Raw genomic sequence first — 18,968 nt, 5'->3', positions numbered from 1 at the left:
ATCAGTATCAGCCCTTTGTGCAGGAAACAGTTTTTAGTACAAAGTAGTTTTTTTTTAGAGCACTGACTTCTTAAATAGTCAAAACTGTGAAAATGGTAACAATTTAATTGTAAATGTTACCATTTATGAACGTTTTTTTTCTGGGCAAAAGTTGTTTCAAATGGAGAGCTGAAATACAATATTTGTTAGCAAGTGGTGCTTGCCAACTTTTTTTTTTAAAGCCGAAGTATGTCATTTCTGTGCCACCAAACAAAATTGTAAAAATAAACTTTTTCAAAGTTCAAAACCGCTTTCTGAATATGCCCCCATCTGCTGTAGGTCAAACATAGTAACAAAGATAGTCCCACCCCCAACTAATGACATTGGTTGAGTAATGTTGATGGGGCGGATCTAAGCGGGCCACTCCAAACAAAATTTTAATTGCGCAGTAGAGACAGTGTTTACTGTTTTCGAAAAATGCAAGTATTTTAACAAAGAAAAAATTACATCAGCATTAAAATAAAGGAGGGGTGAGATTAAATATTTTTTGTGGATATCAACAATATGCCCTTTATGTGATCAAGTCATTATGTGAAGTTGCAGTTAATTAATGTAAAAACTATTTTTACTTCTTGAAAGATTTGCCACAAAATTGCGAATTGCACCTCATAACACTTTTTTTTGGTCCTTTGCAGCAACAACCTTCTTCAATCTCATAAACCTGCAGTATAGCACAATCTCAGAGTTTTGCACTGGGGACACTTGTCAAGCCATGACAGCCTGTAATACGTAAGTTATATTTCCTTTTCTCTTTCTCTCTTTCTTTCTTGTGTCTTTCTGTCTTGATGTCCTTCCAGCCTTGTCTTGGGGCAAGAATCAGAACTTTCAAGGTTTGAAATATGCTTGAATTTTTTTTATGTTTCTTGAAAATTCTTGATTTTTCCTTAGGTTGTTGACAGTTCTAAAAAAAAAATTAAGTTTGTGGTTTCTCGTAAGTGCGGGAGCTCACGTGCGCCGCTCTACGTCTTATTTTGATGTTGTGCGCAGACTGATGTTCTGCACATCTCCACTGTGGCTACCAATGGATGTTTGCACTTATCAGCACTAAGCCATTCTGAAGGTGTAAATGAGACAAAGATTTCATTAAAACTTGAATTTACTTTGGAATTAATAATATTCAAGTAGGGCAGAAAGTCAATGTTTGTGACGTGAATTAAATATGTAAAATCTAGGGCTGAATTAATCAAAATAAATTTGAAATTGTGATATGGCTCAGTGCGATTTATTAACCGGTGCGTTTTTCTTATAATGTGCGTTAATGCAAAGTGCCTAGACATCATTTTATTTTCACGTAATTCAAAACATTCTTGTAATAATGACACTGGGGCCAGAAGAGGGGGTGGTGGTATTTCACCACATTGTAAATGAAAGACATGTTAAAAAAAAAAAAAAAACTAAGCAAGAAATACAAATGTCTTCTGTTTACCGTTAAAAAAGGCTAGAGGTTTAGGACCAATGCTGTGTGAATGTAATGAAATTATGAAAAAATTTACATATTCAATAATAATCATTTATCATTACATTACATTAATATATTACTACTAGGGCTATCTATTAAAAAAAATAATGCAATTAATCGCAATGCCCCCGGACAGTAATAAAGTAGATTCCTGAGAAACGTAAGCTTGTAGTACCACCTCTTTACTCCAGAGGGCAGTAAATGAAACTTCAGCTGTATGAGCAACGCGCAGTTTATACAGTGAAGAAAACAACCATCCAGCAGCAGCACAACACAAACATGAGTTACGTTCTTGCGTTCAAAACACTTGATGGAGCGCAAATTCGAACTAAGGGATCTCAAGATGTGTTCTAATTATTAAACTATATTTAACTTGACACAGTGACCTAAAAAAATTATTTTTATGATGCAACACACCCGAGCATGTCTGATGCTTGTTGAAATTGACGGGTCCTTAAACAAGCCCTTATAATAATTCTCAAACTGATTGACAAATTCACTTGTGAAATGGATTGCTGTGAACTGTGTGTCAATGATTGACTTATGATCAATAATATGGTAGTAATCAATACATTGTATTCTAAAGCCACTTTTATATTGTTTTATCAATGATTAAATCTTCTGCTACAAGAATGTAATGAATTTTAATTATCTGAATATTTTTTTATATGTGTAGATGTATATATAATTTTTTAATATTTAAAGATAACTGTATTATTATTTCATCATTATATATTGAGTTATTGTTATATGAGGGGCTTTCAGCAAATATTTGTATATGCGATTAATCGCGATTAATCTGGACACAATGTAATTAATTTGATTTATTGTAATAGATTGACAGCCCTAATTATTACAGTTTGCTTATGAAATCTCTTCAAATGTATCACAGATGTCCCTGCATGACATTTTACATTTAAATAATTTTGTATAATTTTTAGGTAAATATTGTTGTTTATTCATCGGCTATGTTTTGATATGTTGGTACATTTAACAATTTTAATATGATAAAAACAACACACACATTGGTCTACCTATCATTATGAGACAAATATAACAAATCTATTTTATATTTCTTTTCATTTTCCACATGGGAATGAATAATTAACTACAGTAACCAGGTTTGTTTCCCACCAGTGTTTCCGTCTGTATCTTTGAGTTAATGCATGAATTTGCTTGTCTACTTTTTTATCATTGCATTTTTGTCAGTTAACATTTAGAATTGGATCATATTTAAAGCTTCAAGGTGCTTGAAAAGGATGATTAAAGTACCTTGAAATGCTTGAACTTCACACTTAAAGGTGGGGTATGTGATTTGCAAAACGGCCGGCAGATTTTGAAAATACACAACTCTAAGGTCCTACCTTCTCTCCTCCAACGCTGGCCCTGACTCCACCCATTCGAAAAACATGGACGCGCAATCATGCACGAGCGAAAACTCAGATGCGCAGTGTTCTAGCAGTGTTCTAGACTCACTAGTCAAACAGTGCATTCACCTGTCAGACAATTTTTCAGAGCAAATTGTTGACACAGCAGGAGGAGGGGTCGCATACCACTCTTGAAAGGTGTAGAGCTGATTTTCTCATAACTGTAAAAAAAAGAACATCGCCAGCCCTGGCGTCTGTACAGCGGTCTTCTATTCAAAACAGGATTCATAGAAATGTGGAACAACCCCACTAGCACTATAAAAGCTCTATTCTCCATACATAAATACAATCGCTTCCTGTTACTGGGTCACAAGCTTTGAGTATGCGCATCGAACGGGACACGCGCGCCAGGGTGGTGGGGGAGGGGGCATGGTACGACCGTTTGATTGACACATTTTCTGTCCAATGATTCTAGATGGTCTTGAAAATGATTGGCTGGAGTTTTTCGAGTCCTGCCCGTTCCACAGATGATTAAATTGCTTAATTTTCATTTCAGTGCTTCTAATTTACAGCCAGTAAGTGGGTTAGGAATAGGATTTCAAGTTATTTTGAAAAAATGGTCAAAAAAGAAAATCACATACCCCACCTTTAAAAATCTGTACAAACTCTAATTCTTGAATCAAATACTTTGCATTTTGAAAATATTTTCCAGTTTAAGGCCAGATCCCAGATCAGCACTAAAGCTTTGCAGAAATCTGGGTCTGTGGGACTGAATCAGGTTAACACATGACTGGAATGAAGCTGACACACATTTTACTGAAGCAAGTCCTTGTTTGGCTTTCAAATGTGTTTTGAATAAGAGAATACAATGGAACCATTCTCAGAATTTGAGGTTTTGTACGTTTTTGTGAGGCGTAACCAATTAAATAGCCTTAAAAGCATGTAGTTAAATGCTTTTACTGTTTTTGTGTTTGAGAAGATCAGGGGCCTGGATTTAAAGTCATTGGAAACAGGTCAGTTATAGCATTACTTGTTACACCAGTGTAGTTTCTCTTGTACCTTGCAGCTTTAGTCTCATGACCAGTTCCATGAAAGCAATTGGAATAGTTTTCACTGCTTTGTGTTTTTCTGTTTTGTGTGATATGCGGCTAAACATCTTTCCTAGCAAACATTTTGGCCACTATTTTTAAATAAATGTAACTTACTGGTAGTTTAAATAATGTTTAACTGCCATTTCTTTTTAGGGGTGATTCTTTAGTTTGGGGAACTTTTCTGTTCCCTTAGAATTCAAGTTTTAAAATATAAATTATAATAGCTTAAACTTAAAATAAAATAAGTTCTTAATACTTTTCCTAATCTTAATGTTGAAAGGTAATCTTTTCCAGAATTTCTCAATTGTGAGTTCATGAACTTCTTTATAATAAATGTGTTTCAAGTGTAAAAATTCTGGATAACACTTCTTTGTACTTTTTCCAAAGAATAATACAAAAATCGTATTTCAAAATCACTGTCTACAATCCTGCTATAATTATCGTCACTCCAAGCATTTTAGAGAACAATTTTTTCCAAAACTGTCTGTTTGGTTATTATTGGACATGGAAAATGTGACATGGAAACATCTCTGGAAAGCATAATAACAGTTTGAAGATCAGAAATATCGTTTATTTTGAGAAGTTTACTGAGAGGTGTCATTTCCAACTGATTAGTATCCAAAATCTTTTTATTTTTAGAAATGTAAAGTTCATCTACTTCTAGGTAATAGGACGGGGTATTGATACAGATTCCCCGATTCGATTACAATTCACAAGCTCTTGATTCAATTATATTTCAATTTGATATTGATTCATATGGGTATATTTCAGTTATAATGTCCCATTTGCTTAAATGAAATAAATTCTCTTCTAGCTAATGCTGTTAATTATACAGGGGACCTTCTAACTAGGTACATTTTTACAAATTTTACCAATTATATCCTGTTCATCACATTATAGTCACATTTTGGCTTTTTAAAAATGCACAAATCCATGTATTCAATCAATAAATGTGATATTATATTGCAGGTATTATTTTTTTGTTACATTTTTACGGTTTATTTACATTTATTTGTTGAATGCGTGCTAAAACCGGTACTGTCTCTTTAAGAAAACGGGAAGTTCTGTAAAAAAGTGGCTGTAAATGAGCGCATGTTAACAAGGATTTGAATGCATGATAAGAATTAAATGTTTATTTCTTGTAATTTTTTATCAACAATTGAATATAGAGACAGAAAGCATATTAAATGCTAAATCTGTGGATTTCGTCTTAGGACACATATTACACGAATCTACTTTTACTCTCAACACGCAGTGAAAGGATCTCACTGCTGCATACTCTACTACTGTACTACACAGTTACTGGTGAGTTAAACGTAAACATTTAATGCCAAATATAAGCATATTAGTCGTATAGAGTTTGTTTTGGAAATGCGAGTGATTTCCTCTCATTGAGGGTTCCGCATTAAAAGATCGATCTTGAGATTTAAGAATCTATATCAACATCGTTCAAATGTAGATTGTGATGCATCGGGAAATCAATATTTTTACCCGTCCCTACTAGATAATTTGTGTTAGCAAGTCCAAAAAGTGTCAGTTGTCATTACTATCTCACACAATGTCCACACCATAACACATTGTGCCAAAAATCCACATGATCAGGTCTTTCTTCCTGGACATATATATATATATATATACTGTATACACACACACACACACTAAAGCTGAAGATATAAATAACTAGGGCTGCCCCTGATAGTCGACCAAACGCGACCAAAACTCAAGGAAACTAGCGCTGGTTGGACGCTAGGTGGTACTATGGGGTAATTTTCGTTAAGCGGGGTTAGGGTTAAGCCTACACAATAAAGCAAACTGTTTTCAAACTTTGAACTTAACTTTCTATTTATTTTAACTAAAAATTAAAATGTGAAATAAGTGAATTTAAAATGTGTTGTTCAACTATTTGAAAGATGGTTTTACAACAGTTGTGAAAATCTCTCTGGCAAAGAACCTCATCTGTGCATTCTCTGTGTGCGAATACATTCGTTTTGTTCCCTCTTTCACGATTTATAAATATATATCGCAAAATCAATTACATCGGCAAACCCCTGGTCTGAGAGATCGGTGAGTATTCTTGCTTTAGTGATTTTGCATTGAAAATTAAAAAAGCTTAAATAAAATACATTTCTAATTCAAATTGCACTCGAAACTTTATATATATAAGTAATTAAATTAATATCATAAATGTGCGACTAATGGCTTAAATTAACATCTATTAGTCAAGTAGGAAAATCTTTAGTCGGGGGCAGCCCTAGAAATAACCATCTTAAGACAAATGCTATTGTGACTAAGACTTTGCACAGTACTGTGTATATATAAATATATATATATATTTATTTTTTTACAACCGATGAAACATTTGAAGAAGTTTCATTTCTCCCCTAACTGAAGAATCGCTATATACAAAAGCAAAAATGTGCTTCCAACTGTACCTTTCCACAGTCAGGATGTTTACTTGTATAATCTGCGCTAAACTTGTCCACCCTGTTTGATCTGAATGAGGTTTGGGTGTGAATCGCTAAAGACTCCTTTACACACTGACCCTGTCAGACCAGATCTATTACTGTTCAAGCCAAATGTTAAATGACAAGATTTACTGCCACACACACAACACAAACAATTATACACTCACCAAATACACACCATGGGTGTACGCATCAAAACAAAACCCTCATTTTCCATCACTGCTGGTTTTTCAATTGATTGATGAATAGAAATGAATGAATTGCTGAATAAAAGCTTTAGCGAAAAGGGAGGGACAGTGGCATACAATGTTTAATGTTAAATAGTTTTTGTTGCTGCCTTCAAAATCTTTACTTGTGCATTTGTCTTACATTTACATTACATTTACATTTATGCATTTGGCAGACGCTTTTATCCAAAGCGACTTACAGTGCACTTATTACAGGGACAATCCCCCCGGAGCAACCTGGATTTAAGTGCCTTGCTCAAGGAAACAATGGTGGTGGCCGTGGGGTTAGAACCAGCAACCATCTGATTAACAGCCCTGTGCTTTAGCCACTACGCCACCACCACTCCACAAGCATTGTGTTTTTGGTAGATTCATAACCTGTAAAATAAACTGTCATCATGTAGACTTCAAATCCACTCTTAGAATCTATAACTTGACCATATCATTTGATGTTATTTGAGAACATTGAGACACTTGCTGGTACTGAGCGGCCCAACATTTACCTTCACCATTCTTTGGCAGAAAGTATCCATGTTTACACGCTAATTGCACTTGGCATCAATGGCTATTTCAGTTGAGCCGTCTTTATTTCACCCTGTTTCATTCACGTTTGATCATACTCATCCACAAAGCGTCCACTGTTGAATGCATCAGCATTTGTTCGCAGTCAGTGGGTCTGTGCTACAAGGGCAGTTATGCGGACAGTCTGCATTCCAAGAGATTTGTAATGTCTACAGCTCCTCGAACCCACTTTACCCCTCAGAACCCGGTCAGCAAGCCTCCTTCAATAGGTGGTAGTAGCTACATTCCAGTTTTTCTATTTTTACATTTTTTTGTAATCGTTTATTTTGTCATCCAGATACGGTTATTGGAAAAGTGTGGATTCAGGAAGTTTGTAAGTTCACAGTCGTAATAAACTTTTGCTGTTTGTCTTCTTTTTACAGAATTTACTACTGGTATGACGAAAGAGGGAAAAAGACAAAGTGCACAGCTCCTCAGTATATCGACTTCGTTATGAGTTTCGTGCAGAAATTAGTGACAGATGAAGACATCTTTCCCACAAAATATGGTGTGTATGAACACTGCACTCAAGAAATTACATTTCAAAGGAAACTTCCTTTTATCTTTGGCGACCTCTAGTGTTCATAGTCTGGAATGAGCTCTATGAATATAATTCGATTTTATTAATTCAAGGAAATTAAAATAAATAATTACAAATATATATATATATATATATTTGTAATTATTTATTTTAATTTACTTGAATTTGTTTAGATTGGGGACAAAATCTATAAAATGAATGAATGAAACGAACAATTGGTCATTGAAATATATATATATTTTAAATATTTTGTTTATTATTTTCTTTTAATTTATTTTGAAGAATTTTCTTTTAATTTGAGTTTAAAAATCAAGTAAATGAATACATAAATGAAAAAACTATATTATGTTAACCATCGGACTTTTAAACATTTATTTTCATTTATTTTAAGTAATCTTTTATTATTTTGTTTTAAATCATTTGTTTTTTATTTTATTTTAATTTCTTAATTTAATTTGAGTTAAAAAATTAATTAAATGAATATGAAAAATGAAAAACATTTATAATATTAATCATCTGACATTTAATAAAATATTTTCTTTAATAATTAATTTAAAAAAAAATTTTACATTTTAATTTGATTTAAAAAAAAAAATCTCTAAAATGATTTAATGACATTAACACACCATAAATGAAATGAATAATGATTAACATCTTCATTTCATTTCAGGCAAACCATTTCCAAATTCATTCGAGTCTCTGGTGAAGAAGGTGTACCGGTATCTTTTTCACGTGCTGGCGCACATCTACTGGGCGCACTTTAAAGAGACAGTGGCTCTGGAGCTACAGGGACACTTGAACTCACTTTACGCACATTTCATCGTCTTCGTCAGAGAATTCAACCTGGTCGACCCTAAAGAGACCTGCATCATGGATGACCTATCAGAGGTGCTATGCACACCCCTGCCCCCCCTTCCAAATAATCATGTGACCGAGAGATGAAACGCCTGCACCTGAACTCTTCGAACAAGAAGTGGAGGAAGATGACATAAACTGCGAGGGCTCCTGTCTGGGCCAGGGGCCTTGAACGGGCCCCATCTTAACTTTTTTTTCACAATCTTTAAAAGATCCTGTCAAAAGATGGGAAAAGAGGCTGGAAGACTCTAACTCTGTTGTACCAGCACAGAATGGTCTGAATGTTTCCTCCAGGACAAACAAATCTGTCGACCTTGTCATTTGTATAGGAACAACTTGTATTTTATTTAGCTTTTATTTCATTATTTTTGCACATGCGCTGTTGGAGGTTGTTCGTTTTTACTTTGTTTTAGGGAATTGTATTTCTGCTCTGCTCTCATCTGTGCCTTAGATATATGTAGTTATGGTTTGTCTGTTAATATGCAACAATGTTTAGAAAACTATCTTTGACCTCTGGCGCCCTCTTGTGGAGGGAGTGAAGTCTAATACGGACTGACGGTGCAGCTTTAGTGGCCTGTACTCAACTGGCTTAAAGTCTCTCTCTTTTATTCATTTATTTATTTTTTTAAATTTCAACCAAAACTATTTTTTTCTTGACCTCTTTTAGCTCCATTTCTAAACATGCTTTAGTCAAGTCTTTAGGTTCTGTCTCCATATGACTTCTCTGGTTTCTGATGGTCTGGTTCTGAGAGAAGTTAGAGATTTTCACATAAAGGCAAATTCAGGTTTACAGTGAGATTTTCAAAGGTTCAAAATGTATAAACTTAAACAAGGGTATGATGGATTGACTGATGCTCTGGAGGTGTCTTGACAAGGACATTAGTGATATGTGCATGTCTGCTCGCTCAAAGAGATTCTGCAGGTGGAGAAATATTTGTTGCACTGATGAGAGAGCACATCCTCCAATTTTGCAACCCATATTTTTTATTTCACTTTTTTTTTCTTGTATAACTTATCAGAGGTCATTAATATTGTGGCACCCCACACGTGCTTTTTTTGTTTGAGATTTAGATACTATAAAGAAATCACTATAATTGCCTTTAGCGAGAGAGGCTTTTCGTTCTCCTTTTTATTTTATTTATTTGGACTTATAAAAAAAAAAATCTAGTTGCAGAGTTTTTCACTTCTTGCTTTCTCTTAAGTGTTTTAGTTAAGTTAAAAGCCACTTCATATTTCAAGCTCTGCAAAATATAATCAAATAAAAACAAGAAATGCCAACTTATTACAGTGTACGTGCTTTATAACGAACGTATATCGACGTCTACTTGGTGTGCTTATTAATTGCAAGATTGAAACTTAACATTTAGGTCAACATAAACCACTGCTCCACCTCAGTATGGCCACAAGATGGCAGTGTTTCTCTATGTCAGTGCTAATATGGCTGAAGTGAATTTACGAATTCCGTGACGGAGGCATGGTTCATGAATATTAATGATGTTATTTGACTGGACTCCAGCTAACGTCAGTGTGTTCATTTATATGCAGAAAGACACCAGCGTTTGAAATTACCACTCGCCAAATGCAGGAAGAAAAAGACTATTTCACGCTGCAACCAATCACTTTTTGTGGGACAAGGGATTTTGGCCAGTGAAAATACTGACTTTGAAATACCACTATCCACAGTGGCCGGTTAGCCAAAAAGTTAGCCTAATGTTAAACCCTGTAAACCAACCATGACAACATGTATGGTAGTGATTAATAATGTCAGGAATCGAAGTAAACTACTCCCTGCATACATAAAAACTTCCGTATTACCGGCAAACTTGCAAAGAAGTTTGCTTTTTTTTTTTTTTTTTTTTTCCGAGATTGTAACTAGGCCACTATAAAGAAAACTACTATTTATTTAGACTTAAAAAAAAAAAAAATCTATTTGCAGATTTCTTCAGTTCTTGCTTTCTCTTAAGTGTTTTAGTTAAGTTTAAAGCCACTTCATATTTCAAGCTCTGCAACATATAATCACATAAAAACAAGAAATGCCAAATTACAGTGTACGTATTTATTTAAAGACAAAAGCTACTGAGTGCACCTTTAAAACTGGATAAGTAGTCTTAAAACTAATCTGGCCTTTTAAATTACTTACAAAAAAAAACAGTACTCCAATATAAATAAATAGGCTGTTTATATATATATATATATATATATATATATATATATATAACAAAAACTAGGGCATTTATTAAATGTCATGCACTCTCAAACCAAGTGCATAGTGTATTTTTCATTCAATACCCTGAGAGCATTATTCAAACGTGCAAATCTCGCATTCAGAGATCTTTATAGAAACAAAAATGCAATCCATAACAGTTTCATAACATTGAATATAATCACTACATTACAATTCCTGTTTAAAGCTTTAAATATACACACCGATCAGCCACAAGATTAAAACCACCTGCCTAATTTTGTGTAGGTCCTCCTCCTGCTGCAAAAACAGCACAAACCTGCATCTCAGAACAGCATTCTGAGATGATATTCTTCTCAACACAATTGTACAGTTGTTATCTGAGTTACTGTAGACTTTGCCAGTTCAAATCAGTCTGGCCATCCTCTGTTGACCTCTTTCATCAAAAAGGTGTTTTCATCCGCAGAACTGCTGCTCACTGGATGATTTTTGGTTTTGTACCATTCTGAGTAAACTCTAGAGACTTGTTGTGTTTGAAAATCTCAGGAGATCAGCAGTTACAGAAATACTCAAACCAGCCCGTCTGACACCAACAATCATCCATGCGAAAATCATGCAGATATGTGTCAGGAGCTTCAGTTAATGTTCACATCAACCATCAGAATGGGGAAAAAATTTGATCTCAATGATTTGGACCATGGCATATTTCTGTAACTGTTGATCTCCTGGGATTTTCACACAACAGACTAGAATTTACTCTGAATGGTGAAAAACCAAAAAAACATTCATTTTAAACAAGATTAATTTTTTGGATTAATCCTTTAACCACACCAGACAATACATTCGTAAACAACTGTTAAAAATAATATATCTTTTTTAAATATTTAATTAATATTTCTTATTTAAAATAATGAATAAATATAGCGTTGAAACATAAATATATATATTTACTGGAGAATACTACTATTAACAATAAAATGCTCAAACAAATGGCAAAACCGTTTTTCTGAGTGGGTTAAATTCACTCTTCTTTTGTGTTTCTGATTCGCCTGGTGCTGGTGGACTTGTGCACTTTAAACCTCTCTAACCCGCCCTCCTCATCCAATATCCGCGCACTGCAGCTCGGCGTGGACACTTTAATCGTGTTTCCAAACTTTGAATAGTCCACAGCATACATCCCATCCTCTTCAGACACCGTGGGCACGAACCTGTGCCCCCACAAGATCTCCTCGGACAGGTAAGAGGTCCGCGCTTGAGTGGTGATACCGGTGGTCTCCACAACCCCCTCCAGTATGACAATCACCTCAATGTCTTCATGGAGCAGATCAGCCTCAGAAAAATCATACATAGGGCTGTTTTTATCAATAACATGACTGATAATAAGAGGAGAGACCAGAAAGATGCTGTTGGTGCCCACCGGGTTGTCCATTTGGATGTCTATCTGGTTCAGTGGCACCAGCTCGCCTTCGTTGGTGACGGTTTTCCTCACCACCTGCACGTGTACGGTCGCATTGATGATCATACTCTTCCTCAAGTCTCCGAGGCGAAACATGAAGCACAGCTTGTTGTTTCGGACTGTTATAACCGCATGCTTGCTGAAGATCAACGTTTCTGCTCGCCGGTTTGCCTGCGCTGTTTTCATGAAGATGCATCCCAACATGATGGCATTGTTCAGCAAACCTACTATGTTTTGAATAATTAATATAACGACTGCTGATACGCACTCCTCCGTGACCATCCGTCCTCCAAAGCCGATGGTCACCTGAACTTCGATGGAGAACAGAAAAGCGGAGGAGAATGAGTGGATGTCCGTCACGCACGGCACAAAGTCGTCACCTTTCACGTCCAGGTCTCCGTGCGCGAAGGCGATGAGCCACCAGATCATGCCAAACAAAAGCCAGCTGCACAGGAAGGACATAGTGAATATCAAAAGAGTATAAAGCCATTTTAGATCTACTAGGGTGGTGAAAACGTCTAGTAGAAAGCGTCCTTGTTCGCGAATATTCGTGTGCGCTACATTGCATCTTCCGTTCTTGGCGACGAATCGCGCTTTCCGCTGTTTCGTTTTATATTTGGGCTGTAACACATCCTCCGCCAACCGAGTCAACACATAATCCTCGGGAATGAGTCCTTTTCTGGACAGCATAGCTGGTCCATACTATAGTCTCATGACTGCGGGAGCCGACAGAGGTCTAACATGACAAGTCCACGGCAAGTGGGGTCATCTTTTCGCCATAACGACCCGCTTTTACGAGCGTTTCAGTGCAGGAGCTGCGCGCGCAGTTGCTCAGACGAGGTCTCGTGGTAAGACGCCACTTTTAGTACTCCGGCTGCCGCTGCCTGTCAGTTCCAACCCGATATTTTCTCGCTTATCCTCAGTCGTGATTTTGGTCTAGTCAGAAAGACCGCTTAAAGCACTTTCAATAAGCTGAGTTACAAACTGCCCTGCATTACCAATAAAACATTTTTAACTAGGGCGCCAATTCAATATATACTATTTTATAGCAAACAGTACTACTATACACATACGTTAGCCTACTGTTCTAAAGTGTACTATAACAGGCTATATTATATGTACTGAACTGTGGTATACTATACTACCCTATACTATACTATTTTATAGCAAACAGTACTACTATACACATACATTAGCCTACTGTTCTAAAGTACACTATACACTACTATATTATATGTACTGAACTGTGGTTTACTATACTATACTACCCTATACTATACTATACTATACTATTTTATAGCAAACAGTACTAATATACACAGACTTTAGCCTACTGTTCTAAAGTGTACTATACCTTGCTATATTATATGTACTGAACTATGGTATACTATACTACCCTATACTATACTATACTATACTATTTTATAGCAAACAGTACTACTATACACATACATTAGCATACTGTTCTAAAGTGTACTATACCTTGCTATATTATATGTACTGAACTGTGGTATACTATACTACCCTATACTATACTATTTTATAGCAAACAGTACTACTATACACAGACTTTAGCCTACTGTTCTAAAGTGTACTATACCTTGCTATATTATATGTACTGAACTGTGGTATACTATACTACCTATACTATACTACTATACTATACTATACTATTTTATAGCAAACAGTACTACTATACACAGACTTTAGCCTACTGTTCTAAAGTGTAGGTACTATACCCTGCTATATTATATGTACTGAACTGTGGTATACTATACTACCCTATACTATACTATTTTTATAGCAAACAGTACTACTATACACAGACTTTAGCCTACTGTTCTAAAGTGTAGGCTACTATACCCTGCTATATTATATGTACTGAACTGTGGTATACTATACTACCCTATACTATACTATTCTATACTATACTATACTATTTTATAGCATCAGTACTACTATACATATACATTAGCCTACTGTTCTAAAGTACACTATACCCTGCTATATTATATGTACTGAACTGTGGTATACTATACTACCCTATACTATACTATACTATACTATATTATAGCAAACAGTACTACTATACACAGACTTTAGCCTACTGTTCTAAAGTACACTATACCCTGCTATATTATATGTACTGAACTGTGGTATACTATACTACTCTATACTATACTATCCTATACTATACTATACTATATTATAGCAAACAGTACTACTATACACAGACTTTAGCCTACTGTTCTAAAGTACACTATACCCTGCTATATTATATGTACTGAACTGTGGTATACTATACTACTCTATACTATACTATTCTATACTATACTATACTATTTTATAGCAAACAGTACTACTATACACATACATTAGCATACTGTTCTAAAGTGTAGGCTACTATACCCTGCTATATTATATGTACTGAACTGTGGTATACTATACTACCCTATACTATACTATTCTATACTATACTATACTATTTTATAGCAAACAGTACTACTATACACAGACTTTAGCCTACTGTTCTAAAGTGTAGGCTACTATACCCTGCTATATTATATGTACTGAACTGTGGTATACTATACTACCCTATACTATACTATACTATACTATACTATTTTATAGCAAACAGTACTACTATACACATACATTAGCCTACTGTTCTAAAGTACACTATACCCTGCTCTATTATATGTACTGAACTGTGGTATACTATACTACCCTATACTATACTATACTATACTATACTATACTATTTTATAGCAAACAGTACTACTATACACAGACTTTAGCCTACTGTTCTAAAGTACACTATACCCTGCTCTATTATATGTACTGAACTGTGGTATACTATACTATACTACCCTATACTATACTATACTATACTATTTTATAGCAATCAGTACTAATATACACAGACTTTAGCCTACTGTTCTAAAGTGTACTATACCTTGCTATATTATATGTACTGAACTATGGTATACTATACTACCCTATACTATACTATACTATACTATACTATTTTATAGCAAACAGTACTACTATACACATACATTAGCATACTGTTCTAAAGTGTACTATATTTTGCTATATTATATGTACTGAACTGTGGTATACTATACTACCCTATACTATACTATATTATAGCAAACAGTACTACTATACACATACATTAGCATACTGTTCTAAAGTGTACTATACCTTGCTATATTATATGTACTGAACTGTGGTATACTATACTACCCTATACTATACTATTTTATAGCAAACAGTACTACTATACACAGACTTTAGCCTACTGTTCTAAAGTGTACTATACCTTGCTATATTATATGTACTGAACTGTGGTATACTATACTACCCTATACTATACTATACTATTTTATAGCAAACAGTACTACTATACACAGACTTTAGCCTACTGTTCTAAAGTACACTATACCCTGCTATATTATATGTACTGAACTGTGGTATACTATACTACCCTATACTATACTATTCTATACTATACTATACTATACTATTTTATAGCAAACAGTACTACTATACACAGACTTTAGTCTACTGTTCTAAAGTGTAGGGTACTATACCCTGCTATATTATATGTACTGAACTGTGGTATACTATACTACCCTATACTATACTATTTTATAGCAAACAGTACTACTATACACAGACTTTAGCCTACTGTTCTAAAGTGTAGGCTACTATACCCTGCTATATTATATGTACTGAACTGTGGTATACTATACTACCCTATACTATACTATTCTATACTATACTATACTATTTTATAGCATCAGTACTACTATACACATACATTAGCCTACTGTTCTAAAGTACACTATACCCTGCTATATTATATGTACTGAACTGTGGTATACTATACTACCCTATACTATACTATACTATACTATATTATAGCAAACAGTACTACTATACACAGACTTTAGCCTACTGTTCTAAAGTACACTATACCCTGCTATATTATATGTACTGAACTGTGGTATACTATACTACTCTATACTATACTACCCTATACTATACTATACTATATTATAGCAAACAGTACTACTATACACAGACTTTAGCCTACTGTTCTAAAGTACACTATACCCTGCTATATTATATGTACTGAACTGTGGTATACTATACTACTCTATACTATACTATTCTATACTATACTATTTTATAGCAAACAGTACTACTATACACATACATTAGCATACTGTTCTAAAGTGTAGGCTACTATACCCTGCTATATTATATGTACTGAACTGTGGTATACTATACTACCCTATACTATACTATTCTATACTATACTATACTATTTTATAGCAAACAGTACTACTATACACAGACTTTAGCCTACTGTTCTAAAGTGTAGGCTACTATACCCTGCTATATTATATGTACTGAACTGTGGTATACTATACTACCCTATACTATACTATACTATACTATTTTATAGCAAACAGTACTACTATACACATACATTAGCCTACTGTTCTAAAGTACACTATACCCTGCTCTATTATATGTACTGAACTGTGGTATACTATACTACCCTATACTATACTATACTATACTATACTATACTATACTATTTTATAGCAAACAGTACTACTATACACAGACTTTAGCCTACTGTTCTAAAGTACACTATACCCTGCTCTATTATATGTACTGAACTGTGGTATACTATACTACCCTATACTATACTATACTATACTATACTATACTATTTTATAGCAAACAGTACTACTATACACATACATTAGCCTACTGTTCTAAAGTACACTATACCCTGCTCTATTATATGTACTGAACTGTGGTATACTATACTACCCTATACTATACTATTCTATACTATACTATACTATTTTATAGCAAACAGTACTACTATACACAGACTTTAGCCTACTGTTCTAAAGTGTAGGCTACTATACCCTGCTATATTATATGTACTGAACTGTGGTATACTATACTACCCTATACTATACTATACTATACTATACTATACTATACTATTTTATAGCAAACAGTACTACTATACACATACATTAGCCTACTGTTCTAAAGTACACTATACCCTGCTCTATTATATGTACTGAACTGTGGTATACTATACTACCCTATACTATACTATTCTATACTATACTATACTATTTTATAGCAAACAGTACTACTATACACAGACTTTAGCCTACTGTTCTAAAGTGTAGGCTACTATACCCTGCTATATTATATGTACTGAACTGTGGTATACTATACTACCCTATACTATACTATACTATACTATACTATTTTATAGCAAACAGTACTACTATACACATACATTAGCCTACTGTTCTAAAGTACACTATACCCTGCTCTATTATATGTACTGAACTGTGGTATACTATACTACCCTATACTATACTATACTATACTATACTATACTATACTATTTTATAGCAAACAGTACTACTATACACATACATTAGCCTACTGTTCTAAAGTACACTATACCCTGCTCTATTATATGTACTGAACTGTGGTATACTATACTACCCTATACTATACTATTCTATACTATACTATACTATTTTATAGCAAACAGTACTACTATACACAGACTTTAGCCTACTGTTCTAAAGTGTAGGCTACTATACCCTGCTATATTATATGTACTGAACTGTGGTATACTATACTACCCTATACTATACTATACTATACTATTTTATAGCAAACAGTACTACTATACACATACATTAGCCTACTGTTCTAAAGTACACTATACCCTGCTCTATTATATGTACTGAACTGTGGTATACTATACTACCCTATACTATACTATACTATTTTATAGCAAACAGTACTAATATACACAGACTTTAGCCTACTGTTCTAAAGTGTACTATACCTTGCTATATTATATGTACTGAACTGTGGTATACTATACTACCCTATACTATACTATACTATACTATTTTATAGCAAACAGTACTACTATACACATACATTAGCATACTGTTCTAAAGGACACTATACACTGCTATATTATATGTACTGAACTGTGGTATACTATACTACCCTCATAATGTATGTACTTGAATGTATCCTTACCTACCGTGGTTTGCCCTTGCCCTTCGTGGATGTTTTCTCCTGTCTATGTTTTTGTCTCCCTTTGTGGTTGTTTTATTTTGTTCCTGTGTCTCACAGTTTTTGTATTTGTTTATTTCATTTAAATCCTTAGCTGCACCTAGATCCAGCTCTCTCGACTTCTTCCCAGCGTTACACCTACACTACATCATACTATATAACCAACAAAACTACTATTTTACTCTATACCCTGCTATATTATACTGTGCTGATAATAAACTATACTATAAAGATCTATACTATATCCGACAAAACTGTAATATTCTATACTAATATAGAGATGTTCAGCCGTGATGTTATTTTGTAGGCCAACCCGGAAGTCTAATTCATTGTGGGTTCCTCTGGATTTTCCTATGGGCTTTATAATGGGGTTTTTGAATTTAGGTGAAAAATAAAGTCTGTGGAAAAGTTACTTGATGATACGTGGAGATTTTGTTCTACAACATAAATTACACACATTCATACCTCAAACATGAATTTTGAAGCCACCGTGTGTTTAAAAAAAAAAAATATGTTATTCAATACGGCTTCAAAATTCACATTTGAGGTATGACTGTGTGTGTAACCAGTGCTGA

General features: G+C 34.3%; 2 protein-coding genes across 5 annotated transcripts in view; one reads left to right on the top strand and one right to left on the bottom strand.

The window, feature by feature from the left end:
- Positions 1–9,878, top strand: part of LOC127638140 (MOB kinase activator 2-like) — a 61,462-nt gene extending 51,584 nt beyond the window's left edge. For all 4 annotated transcript variants that reach the window (XM_052119518.1, XM_052119514.1, XM_052119516.1 and 1 more), the window contains exons 3-5: positions 675–768; positions 7,593–7,717; positions 8,421–9,878. In XM_052119518.1, the coding sequence (XP_051975478.1) occupies positions 675–768; positions 7,593–7,717; positions 8,421–8,692 (491 nt within the window). In that variant the 3' untranslated portion in view covers positions 8,693–9,878. The remainder of the gene's footprint in view (positions 1–674; positions 769–7,592; positions 7,718–8,420) is intronic.
- A 907-nt stretch (positions 9,879–10,785) lies between these two features.
- LOC127638525 (ATP-sensitive inward rectifier potassium channel 11-like) lies at positions 10,786–13,115 on the bottom strand. The gene has a single exon (XM_052120083.1). The coding sequence runs from the start codon at positions 12,931–12,933 to the stop codon at positions 11,809–11,811; it is 1,125 nt and encodes a 374-aa protein (XP_051976043.1). The 5' UTR covers positions 12,934–13,115; the 3' UTR covers positions 10,786–11,808.
- Between the last annotated feature and the right edge of the window lie 5,853 nt (positions 13,116–18,968).

Source organism: Xyrauchen texanus, chromosome 46 (assembly GCF_025860055.1).
Source record: "Xyrauchen texanus isolate HMW12.3.18 chromosome 46, RBS_HiC_50CHRs, whole genome shotgun sequence".
NCBI classification, from domain to species: Eukaryota; Metazoa; Chordata; class Actinopteri; order Cypriniformes; family Catostomidae; genus Xyrauchen; species Xyrauchen texanus.
This window is presented reverse-complemented; position numbering and strand designations above follow the sequence as displayed.

Bases quoted from the DNA above. Each gene is read 5' to 3' on its own strand.
- LOC127638525 (XM_052120083.1), bottom strand. From the start codon at position 12,933: ATGCTGTCCAGAAAAGGACTCATTCCCGAGGATTATGTGTTGACTCGG.